A 12327-nucleotide genomic window follows, 5' to 3' on the forward strand; every position below is an offset into this window, starting at 1 on the left:
ACTTCAACATCGTAATCGATTGTAAGTTCGCGTTGTAGTTCTAATTTGTATTTTAATGTTTTATAAAAGATAATATTGTTGTGAGAACAAGATGTCACTCGATTGGAAGATGGAGGTTCATGCGCTAGTTCCTGTTAACTTTTTCTGAATGCTTCGAGTACTGGAGTACGAGTATTTTCTTTTAAAACATCTCATTTTATCGAAATCACTTACGTCTTCAATGCAGGACTTGGCGAGCGGGAAGCAGACGTAGAAGACGGCGCCAACCATCGTGTACGTGATCGTGACCAGCACGAAGGCTATGGTTAGATCCCTGCCCTGTCAATCATCTCATGTCAAATGAAAAATACATTTTTCAATATGATAATAGGGGTTAAAGTATGAAATTGCCGTTTTATTGCAATAGGTACTTCGAATTGTTTCGAATTCGAAAACGAGCATACGGCCCACCTGATGCTGAGTGGTTACCGTCGTTCACAGACGTCAGCAAAAGGGACAGAGCCAAACCGCTGCGTACCAAATATGTGCTTATGCAGCTTACAAATACTATACGAGTATTTGCATTGCAGTATGCAAAAGTGTATATTCAATACTAAGCCTTAATGGATCAGACGGAGAGTTAGTTACGATGTAGGTACGTTCTAAGTTCTAAGTTACTGGTGGTAGGACCTCTTGTGAGTCCGCACTGGTAGGTATCGCGCTGCCTATATCTGCCGTGAAGCAGTAATGCGTTTCGGTTTGAAGGGTGGGGCAGCCGTTGTAACTATACTGAGACCTTAGAACTCATATCTCAAGGTGTGTGGCGCATTTACGTTGTAGATATCTATGGGCTACAAGCAATAAAAAAAATGCTACTTGGATACTCACATTTTTGTCTTGCCTTGCGTTATTACTCATGATCTCTATAATGATGTTGTGGATGTAGAAAGATAGGGCCAGCATGCCGCTCAGAACGGCCGCGTTCCTGGCGGCGTGGGTCTCTGACCACAGCGCGCCCATGTTGATGCCCCACGCGTAGCCTTTGACCGTTACGAAGATCAAGAGGTAGAACACCGATAGGGTTCCTGTGGGAGACGTCATGAATGTACTAGCCAGTGATTCAATATACTGCAGTATCGATGGGCACACGACGGATTGGTTCCGCGTTATAGGAAAGCGCGTTGTAGGTCTATTCACCGCAATACCCCTTTTTTTTCCTACCTAAGCTGATAGCCTTGAGAGGCTATTGCAGCGTAACCTCAACTAGTAGGTGAGCTCGCGGGGCTCATACCTGACGACGTTGCTAGCACGAACCCTAGCAAGACCAGTGCTTCGCAGAATCTACCACCGGATCGGAAACGCGACCCACTGAGAAGATCCGGCGAGAAACTCAGTGGGCTGTGTCTGTGGGTTAATTTACTCGCCGAGCCCTTCGTTGCAAGCGACGGGTTCGACGATGAGCGACCGATGAATCGTCGAGAACGATGACCGGTGCTTGAGGTACCTAAAAGCACCGTTAATGGATCGGGAGGATCCGAGATGACGTGTTTTGGGCGACGTCGACTGCTTTCCATTCTGTCCACAGAGTCGGGAATGTGGTATCCATATAACGCGCTGTGCATAAATAATGCAAGTTTAACTGTTCCTCTTTAAGGTTTAAGGTTTAAGGAAACTTTGACGTTTCTCGTCACTTCCGGCGAGTAACAAAGGGTTGCCATGTTTCGAATACAAGTTTTTTTTTAATGACACCTTCAAACTTACCTAAAGAATTGAATTTAGTGAAGAACGAAACGTTTCTGAAGTTTAAGAGCGGGAAGACAATGAGGGCCGTGTATAGAGGCGCCGTCGTGTGGAGCCCCCAGTACCGAGACTCCTCCGCGGGGCTCGGAATCATTAACGACTCGTTAACTATTTGATTCGGACATAGCAGGGTCGTGTTGTATTCGGTTGCGTTCGACACACTTAGATCTGCAAGGGTTAAAGTTATTTAGATGTTGCCAGACACTGCCTGCCTATTTCTGTCGTGAAGCAGTAATGCGTTTCGGTTTGAAGGGCGCGGCAGCAATAGTAACTGTACTGAGACCTTAGAACTCATACCTCAAGGTGGGTGGTGCATTTAAGTTGTAGATGTCTATGGGCTTCAGTTACCACTTAACACCAGGTGGGCTGTGAGCTCGTCCAACAACCATATAAGCTATAAAAATAAAAAAAGTCACCGAAACTCACTTACGACCCAGAGAGTTGTCAGAGAGTTGTTGACTAGGAGATGTATGGAAATGGTAGTGCGAGGTAGAGGGGGAAGAGGTCGACCGAAGAAGACAAGAATGGGGTGTGTGAATGACGATATGAGAGAGAGAGAGGATGAAATAGAAAATTTCGCTGTTCCGACCCGACCTTGTAGGATAAGGTGGGGAAAAAGAAGAAGAAGGAGGACAGATACCGCTGTCTCGCCGATTTCTGCCGCTAACCGTACATATTGGCTTGAGAAGGACATTATAATTAATACTTTACCTTCGTGCCGTAAAGTCAGTACCTGAATAGTTACAACGGTTGCCCTATCCTTCAAACCGAAACGCATTACTGCTTCACGGCCGAAATAAGCTGGGCGGTGCGGACTCACAAGAGACCCTACGACCAGTAATTACGCAAATTATAATTTGGAAACGGAATTGGACTAGAGAAATACGAATTTACCAACAACAATAGGCTCCTACCTATAAAATAATTAACGGTGAAGTAAAAGAAGTTGGTGATGAGTATCCAGTATACGATGTTCGCTCCGAGGAGTACCAGCACGCTGAACACGTGCGCCAGCGCCTCCGCCCAGCCGCCCAGCAGCAGCCGGCACAGCGCCTGCACCGAGCACGTGTCGCTACCTACAGGAACGCAGATATTTGTTTGCGATAGGCGGCTAAATAGTGGATCCTCCATGTTCATTTATTGTTGAAATGGGTGGACGAGCTCACAGCCCACACAGTACACTGGTGGTAGGACGTCTTGTGAGTACGCACGGGTAGGTACCACCGCCCTGCCTATTTCTGCCGTGAAGCAGTAATGCGTTTCGGTTTGAAGGGTGGGGCAGCCGTTGTAACTGTACTGAGACCTTAGAACTTATATCTCAAGGTGGGTGGCGCATTTGAGTTGTAGATATCTATGGGTTCCAGTAGCTGCTTAACATCAGGTGGGCTGTGAGCTCGTCCACCAATCTAAGCAATAAAAAAAACCTGGTGCTAAGTGGTTACTGGAACACAATGTGTTAAGTAAGTTAAGTGTGTCAATGTGTTAAGATGTTTTAGCGGTAGGCAGCGGCTTGGCTCAGCCCCTGGCGTTGCTGAAGTCCATGGGCGACGGTAACCACTCACCATCAGGTGGGCCGTATGCTCGTCTGGCTACAAAGGCAATAAAAAAAAAAAGTAAGATCGAATACCCAGCATAAGCAAGCGGTAGGCAGCGGCTTGGTTCTGCCTCTGGCATTGCTGACGTCCATGGGCGACGATAACCACTCACCATCAGGTGGGCCGTATGCTAGTATGCCTGCTCGGGCATTCAAAAAATTAAACAATTTTAGCTAAACTAAAGAAGAATTAAAACAAATATCTCACCGTGATAAGCGTTTACTGAGATCAATATGTAGGCGGTGTAAAGACACAAGGCCGCCATTACTGCGACCAGGACCAGAGCGGCCGGGAGACCAGCCCGCTCGACGCCCCACGCCATGGTCAGTAGCGACGACCCCATTATCGTGTTCCATATTGAAAAACTGAAAAATATATACCTACATTGAAAACACTTCGATAGGTGAAAGGTTATTTGGGTTTAAGGGACGTTCTTGCAACTTTACAAGAGAGCCATTTAAAGTTTAAAACTTGGAAGAAAATATAATCACTTTTAATTATTATTCTCATAATCCTCTCGCAGGTCTGCTGGAAGAGATTTCTTAAAGAAATAAGTAGTGCCTTTGTACATAATCTTCCTATTACTCTGTACTATGTCTTCTTTTTTGTGTGTACATAAATAAATAAATAAAAACAAAATGTGTGCAATTCACACGTGGTAGAAGTGAAACCTTCCAAAATTAAAATACAATCATCCTAAACGTCTTAAGTATATGTAAAATTTTGTCATTAGTAAATAATTGTACGGTAGCGCCCTCTGTGAATTGATATTTTAATTTCACGTATAATCCTAAATTAAAATTCACTACAAGAGCTTTCATACACACGTTAGTATTAAAAAATCTCACAGATGGCGCTGTATTAAATAGTATGTATATTTCTGTCTCATTCTTTGCTGGCTTCATCCTACACATTTTTGTATTTGTGTCTCTTACCTGTCGTTTTTTCCGTTGCATCCGGTTTGAAATCACAACGATTCTAAAGAAGTTTTCACTTCAATAAAATAAAAATATACTTACTTACCGAAAAAACTTCTTCAGCTATATGAATGTGATAAATGTAATTGAATTTCAATTGAAAAACATCGCATTGTTGTTGCTAATGCCACATGAAACGGACCTTTAATTACAATGATGAACGTCCCGTATTAAGCGAAATATCGCTTAAATACCCTTTCACTTTCCTTTAAAGACCCGCGCCTTTTACCCCTCGACATATTTTTTTATTATTATTTCGTAATTCCTAAACACAATTAAAATTAATTTTACGATGTACTGCTTTATAAATTATTCGAAACATGGTAAATAATGTACTAATTCCAATTTCAAAAAACAAAATCCAAGTTCAAACTGTAAAAGCAGTCTTCATTACATTCTCTCACATTACAAGTCTAATCACGGTTACAATGACGTCCTTATCGCGATATGGTCTAAATGCCCATTCCATTTATATATAAATATGTACGTGATAATCTCTTTGTACGGTAGCTTTAGCAAGAGTAAGGAGTAAGCTGCCCTTTACTAATGAAACAAGTTGATTGCAATTTTAACTCCGTATATTCACCAGTGTCTGCCGTGTCGGGTGGGCTATGTACGACTGACCAAATGCATGCGATGCACAAAACTGCATACGCTGCTAAATGTGTCCCTACATAAGCCCCCCCTTTTTTTAAATAAATACATTTAAAAAAATAAAATAAAAAAATACATTTACATGCTTCAACTAATTTCTAAAATTGCAGACATTTCGTTAAACAATAAACATGACAAAAAATATAAATCAATATAGAAAGGAACAGAATAAAAATTTAAACATAACATAAAAGAATATTAACCTATACGTACATATTACACAAATTACGTACATCGCTTATTACACGAAACGAACGCGGTTACACGAAAGCGGTACTTCTTGCTTCCTGAGGTTGAGATTTAGGCACGACTTCACGCAACTGGATGGTGGCAGCTGACGGACGGCCTTGTCCGAGCTGTACATCCCGGAACCTCATTTGTCTCCAAATATAATTCTGTGCGCCCTTGCGACAGCGCGTAAACAGGAGGTATAAACCAGCGAGTATTATAACTCCTACGATTACTCCAAGGCCAATAGATAAATACTGCAGATTCTGTAGGTTATCTACTGTCTCCTTATTTATCGTCAACGATTTGTCCTCTTCTTTAACATAATAGTTTCCCATTTTGGGGTATTAGGTATAGATGTTATCGTACTTAAAATTGAAACTAAACGGGACAAATAATATGCAAGAAGTACAATATGCATAAAAGTAATATATGGAAATTGCTGTCGACATCATGTTCCAAATAATAAATTCAAAATAATTATTTTGTCGCATCATGAAGTTGCTCAACCTCAATTAACAAATCGCACCGGTTTTCGTATTTGCCTACCGCTACGTGAGTATGTATGAGTTGGAACGACAATACATTGTTTAGGCACTGATACATTAACAAAACAATATCGTCCGTAATGGGCGAACATAAAGACGATGTTAGAACGTCCTCCTCGTTGAGAATATATGCCGGTTTTAATCTATCTATCGACACACGCGTTTCTCTATGTGGTAACTGAATTTTAAAAACCTTAGAAGTTCGCTGTAAAATTTTATAAGGTCCTGAATAAGATGATTCGAGAGATGAACGTTCAACCTCGTTTCGAACAAAAACGAATTTACACGTATTCAAATCAGGGTGTACAAAAATAGATTTTTGATCTCTGTTTTTAATTGAAACAGGACGAATTTTATGAATAGATTCTCTAATTTTCCGAATTAACTCTGCGTCATTATTACATTGTTGTTTTGTGTTAGCACAAAACTCTCCTGGTAACCTGATATTATCGCCATAAACCATTTGTGCTGCGCTGACACCTGTGTCGCTACGTGCAACAGCGCGTAACCCGAGCAGGACCGTAGGTATCTGATCAATCCACGTACTGCCCGTGCATTCGAGCCTCGCTCGCAAAGATGTTTTGAGATAACGATGCCAACGCTCGACGATGCCGTTGCACTGTGGGTGGTATGGTGTGGTTCTACTCTTCGCTACACCCAAGTACTTTAGAAGTGAGTTGAAGAGATGACTCTCGAACTGGGTACCTTGGTCACTAGTTAACCTAACGGGACATCCAAAACGCACTATCCAACCTTCATAAAACGCTTTAGTTACGGTGTTAGCAGAAATATCCTTTAGCGGGAAAGCCTCAGGCCACCGTGTAGTTCGGTCTATTAACGTCAACAAGTATCTATAACCTTCTTGTGACGTCGGCAGTGTTCCGACTAGATCTAAGTGAACATGCTCAAATCGATCTGCCCGCTGAAATTCGCCGAATCGCGATATGGTGTGTCTCGTGACCTTAACCTTTTGGTAATGAACACAGGTTTTGGCCCAGAGACCTACGTCCTTGTTCATATTCGGCCAATAAAATCTTTCGCTAACTAACTTCCGGGTCGACCTTATAACCTGCATGGCTTAGATTGTGCAACATCTGGAATGCCTTTCGTCTAAAACTCTCAGGCAAATAAGATCGAATACGGCTAGTTGACACGTCGCAATAAATGGTTTGATTAGAATCAGGTAATGAAACTTTTTTAATATTAAAATTAAAGTTCGTGTCCGGTGGCTTTAACATCTCCGACAATTCGCCGTCAGCATTTTGCGCTTGGAATAATTCTTGGTAGTCGATGTTCGTTACAGTCTCTATGCGCGATAAGCAGTCCGCAACTACGTTCTCGGAACCGTTCACATATCGAATATCAGTTGTGAACTCACTGATAAACACGAGCTGTCGAGTACGTCGTGGGGTATCTTTCGCGCTAGGTTTTTGACTAAACGCATGAGTTAACGGCTTATGATCTGTTAGCACTGTAAAAGTACGTCCTTCAAGCATATACCTAAAATGCTGTATGCTGAGGTAAATAGCTAACAGTTCCCGATCGTAAGCACTATACTTACGCTCCGTATCCGTCATACGTCTAGAAAAGTATCCTAAGGGTCTCCAAGAACCTCGGACTTCAGTTTGTAAAACCGCGCCTACGCAATCATTAGACGCGTCTGCCATGAGACATAAGGGAGCGTTTTCACTTGGATAAGTTAACAACGCTGCCTCTTGTAAGTCGCGCTTACACTGTAAAAACGCATTATCCGATTTTTCGTCCCATAGTATCTTCGACTTATCTTTTCTTGGCGCCTTTTAAAAATTTATTGAGCTCTGCCTGCCGCTGGGCCGCTTTTGGTAAGTGAGCTCTATAGAAATTCAGCATCCCTAAAAATTGCCTCAACTTGTCAATGGTTTCTGGGCGAGGGAAATCGACTATCGCCTTGACCTTGTCCCCCAAAGGTAACACACCGTCGCTGGACACTTGATATCCCAAGAATTCAATTTTCTATTGACCGAAAACGCATTTACTCAAATTAATGGTTATGCCGAATTCGTCAAAACGTTTAAAAATCGCGTCCAATTGCGACTTATGCTCATTCATATTTCAACTAGCGACGATTACGTCATCTAAATAACAATATAAAAAAATCAGAACCTTCAATAATATCACCGTCCGAGCTCACAGCTTGTATTCCCTGCAACACCGAGTTGTTCATGAATCGTTGAAAGGTTTGGGCTGCATTTCTAAGACCAAAACTCATTCGCGGAAATTCATATAGACCGAACGGTGTGATAATTGCCGTCTTCTCTATGTCGTCGGGGTTTACAGGAATGTTGTGATAAGCTCTGCAGACGTCCAATCTAGAGAAATTTGTTTTATTAGGTAAGACATATGTAAAGTCTTGTATCCTTGGGATAGGATACAAGTCAGGTTTAGTTATGGCGTTCAAGGCTCTATAGTCGCCACTAGGTATTATTGGCCGTCTTTTTTAGGCACAACATACAAGGCACTAGACCATGCTCCATTAGATGGACGACATATGCCCATTTCCTGCATGAGTGTGAATTCAGCCTTAACTTTCTTATATCGGTCGGGCGGGAGCGGCCTTGAGCGCGCTGACACCGGCCGGCCGCTTGTCTCGATAAAATGCATTACTGAATGTTTATGTACGTCAAGGCGTGAATTTATTTTCGCGATCTCCGCCAAAATAGATGTAGTAGACTCACCTTTTTCTGTGGCACCAACCTCTGAGATATGGGAAGGCTGGATGTTTTCTAGCACTTTGTCGGCGAGTTTGGCGAGCTGCGCCAAGTCGCTGGTCTCAGATACGGTGAGGCCTGCGCGTACTGACATCGGGAGATGCCTTTTCCACAGCAAAGACAGAGTGTCCTCGCTCACCTTCCCCCGTGCCAGGTCAGTCATCTTCGTCAGCAGCTGGGATGGGCGCTGGTCACCAAGCTCCATCTCACCAATCAGCTTGTATAGTTTTCGGGCCTCTGAATCTTCAAAAACTTGAAGTAATTTCTCTTTCAGCGCATTATACCTATTTTTCTCCGGTGGTTTGGCAAAAAAATCGGTAACTTGGGCTATGGCATCCTTGCTTAATTTCGCGATTACCAAGTTGTATTTTTGCTCGTCGCCTAGCTTCTGCGGGCACAGGATAGCCTCAATCTGGATAAACCAAAGGCGTGGTTGGTCCATCCAAAACTCTGGTATGCGTGATGATATGGTAATGCTTGCCAGTTGGAGAGCAGCTTCCGGAGCCATGGTTTGCTTGAAATCGTCTGCGTCGGCCTGCGCCATGGTGCAGGAAATCGCAGTAGTGGGTCGTACCGGTCCAAGTCCCAAAAAACACTTTCACGGTACACAAAACGCACGGTATAAATAAAGTTCGAGTCCTCGGGGTCACCACTGTACGGTAGCTTTAGCAAGAGTAAAGAGTAAGCTGCCCTTTACTAAGGAAACAAGTTGATTGCAATTTTAACTCCGTATATTCACCAGTGTCTGCCGTGTCGGGTGGGCTATGTACGACTGACCAAATGCATGCGATGCACAAAACTGCATACGCTGCTAAATGTGTCCCTACACTCTTGAACTAATAAATCCAATTCGCTAACTAATTTATACACTATTCTTGATTGAGATTAGATTCTGATTAAATAAACTTTGTTTGAAGTTATTTTTCTAAGGTTTTTTGATGGTCCTACGGCTGGTCCAGTTTCACCGGGGCAGTTGGGCGAGGACAGACTCGGTTAGGATGGGTGGGATCTACTAAGAACCGCCCGAGCGCCTCCTAAAGAGACCAGTGTGCTTAGTGCGAGTTTTTTAACGTTGTCGATAGCGTAAAAGTTATTTCATATTTGTATGGAATGGGATCGTTTGCGTACGTTTACCGCTAGGGGCGCTGTTCCTGTAATTGCATACAAAATTGGGCGAACTTTTACGCTATCGAGAACGTTAAAAAACTCGCACTAAGCACACTGATGGCTCTAAAGGTAGCTACTTAGCAAATGCATCGGATCTACTACGGATCGGAATCGCGACCCGTTGAAAGATCAACTCAGCAGGCTGATGTATGGGTTAAGCCAGAGGTCGGCAAAGTGCGGGTATTTGAAGTTCAAATTTTGAACTCTTGAGTGTGGCTCTGGCACAAATATCCTACGGACTTGCCCGGCCTCTAATATTATCCGGCTTTGGACGAAAAAGCCTGTTAATAGTATGTACGTTCATTTAATATCAGCACCCCAGACTGATGTCGATTATTATATATATATTAATCGAATCAGTATACAATAAAGCACTTATTTTATGATTTGCAATAATAAATGCTTACTACATTTACAAACAGATTTGGCTCTCATTTATTTTAAGTCGTTTTAATTTGCAAATTTGGCTCTTTGGCTGATAAGTTTGCCGACCACTGGGTTAAGCTTTGGAAGAATCTACAAGTTTGTTAATTATTGTGAGACGACAGAGATACTTTGATTCGATCGGAGTAGAACAGGGTTTTATTTTGTTTTGATATTAAAAAAAGGGTGACAGTATTTAAAATAACCTTTGTGTTTATTTGTATCTCGCGATTATTTTTCTCATTTAATTACTGCAGGCTCTTCGAATATTTTACTTTTTTCGTTGTCACAGACGACTAAGGTGTTAGGCATACGTCACCTTCGAATATAATGCTGACCAAAGTACCTAATAACAAGCGCGAGCTTAAACCGTAAACGTTTTAATTATGTATACAAGTCGCTGAAACCGAAGGAAATGCCGTATAGTGCCCACACATTATTCCGGGGACAAAACGTCTATGTCCCACACGCCGTATCACAAAACCGAATCTTTGAATATTCATTAGTAAGTCATGTATTTTCGACATCAGGTTTGAGCCCCGTGAGCTCACCTACTAGTTAAGGTTACGCTGAAATAGCCTCTCAAGGCTATCAGATTAGGGAGTAGGAAAAAAAAAAGTATTTTCTATGAATATTATTTCGATCTCATAGAAAAATTCACTATACACAATCGATATCTGCGTGAAAGAAAAAAAAACTCAATACACTTTTACACCTTTGATTTTACAAAAGTGATGTTATTGAAACAAAATTAAGTTTTTTTCCCTACCTAAGCTGATAGTCATCTAGAGACCATTTCAGCGTAACCTCAACTAGTAGATAAGCTCACGGGGCTCAAACCGGAGTGTTGCTAACACTGGCCCTAGCAAGAGCAGTACTTTGCAGAATTTACCACGCGACGATCTAAACGCGATCCACTGAGAAGATTCGGCGAGAAACTCGGTCAGCTTGGTCGTCAAATCGGATCTTGCAAATATTTTGTTTGTTGAGTCTATTATTTAATCAAATTTACAAAAGGCATTTATTTATACTTTGTTTGTGCAAGGAAATTATTAATTGCAAACTTTATCCTCAAGTTATCAATAATTTATAGTTCGAGATGCCTAGATTAAAGTATTAAATAATAGTAATTTTATAACAGCTATTATACAGAGTAGTGGAGTATAACTATAAAAATATTTCAGTCAAATTATAAGTATGCATGTTTGATTTGATAAGTCTTAGCGAGATGTTAATTGATCAAAAAGAGATAATGTTTGTATATTTGGACATATTATCGTCATTTTACGAGTTAGCCTCGTCGCTTCCCTTATTAATTTAAAAGTCTGCATTTTATTTATTAATATTCACTCCTCAACTTGGAATTTCCTGTGAGAAAAAACCTAATTTCTCGTAGTGTAAATACGTAAGGCGGATCCGTGTCAACAAATTTGTTTTGTTACTTACATTGTAACTAAAGAGCTTTGCTTCTTATTTTCATTTTTGACAGTTTTTTCGAAATTTTTCTTGTAAGTAGATAATACGGCATCTGAGGAAACCTCTCCGGGACCCTGTCATAAGAAAAATAATATAAAAACCTTCGTATGGCATCATTATATTAGGTCTTGCAGCCAATACCGTCTTATAAGGTATTATTATTATATGTCAAGACTGACATATCCTTATTATTATTTTACTCTTCATTATGAAATGTGTATGATTTTCTTTTTTATTTTATTTTTTCTCCAAATTAATTGACTGATTGACATAATGATAGCTAATATTGACATAGAGTGGTTACTACTGTATTGATATAATTATGTGTTTCTAATTCATTTCCTTTGTATATTTAATTAATTGAATTAGTATATTGTTCATTTTCTATTTGTATTGTTGAACTGTTTGTGTGCTGACTATTGTATTATTATTATTTTATGGATTTTTTCTGAAATAAATGTTTTATTATTATTATTATTATTATTTACCATAAGGGCACACGGGGCCCGTGCCCAGGGCCCCCATTCTCAGGGGGCCCCGAAGGACCGACAATTTCTCTCACGCATTTATTCTCTAAACATTTTTGTTGGGCACATTACACTTTTTTCACAAATCAGTAATCTTATCAGAAGGTATTTTCAAGGCATGTACTACGCCATTATATTGATGGCTACGCCTATTTCTACTGTACTAATTAATAATATTTCCGAACGCATCCTACCTAATTTACTTA

At 41.0% G+C, this 12327-nt stretch overlaps 1 protein-coding gene and 2 non-coding genes across 4 annotated transcripts in view; all 3 read right to left on the bottom strand.

Moving 5' to 3' along the window:
* Positions 1 to 12327, bottom strand: part of LOC101736087 (neutral amino acid transporter 9) — a 28770-nt gene that overhangs the window by 6300 nt on the left and 10143 nt on the right. For both annotated transcript variants that reach the window (XM_062675009.1, XM_038020890.2), the window contains exons 4-9: positions 11565 to 11668; positions 3582 to 3739; positions 2694 to 2855; positions 1741 to 1947; positions 868 to 1064; positions 214 to 318 (exon numbers count right to left, since the gene is read on the bottom strand). In XM_062675009.1, coding sequence (XP_062530993.1) covers positions 214 to 318; positions 868 to 1064; positions 1741 to 1947; positions 2694 to 2855; positions 3582 to 3739; positions 11565 to 11668 — 933 coding nt within the window. The remainder of the gene's footprint in view (positions 1 to 213; positions 319 to 867; positions 1065 to 1740; positions 1948 to 2693; positions 2856 to 3581; positions 3740 to 11564; positions 11669 to 12327) is intronic.
* Positions 6446 to 6543, bottom strand: Mir2832 (microRNA mir-2832). The gene has a single exon (NR_107428.1). It is a non-coding gene; the product is annotated as a microRNA mir-2832 (primary transcript).
* On the bottom strand, positions 7066 to 7154 carry Mir2828 (microRNA mir-2828). Its single transcript, NR_107423.1, is given in 1 exon segment — positions 7066 to 7154. It is a non-coding gene; the product is annotated as a microRNA mir-2828 (primary transcript).

Source organism: Bombyx mori, chromosome 3 (assembly GCF_030269925.1).
Source record: "Bombyx mori chromosome 3, ASM3026992v2".
NCBI lineage: Eukaryota > Metazoa > Arthropoda > Insecta > Lepidoptera > Bombycidae > Bombyx > Bombyx mori.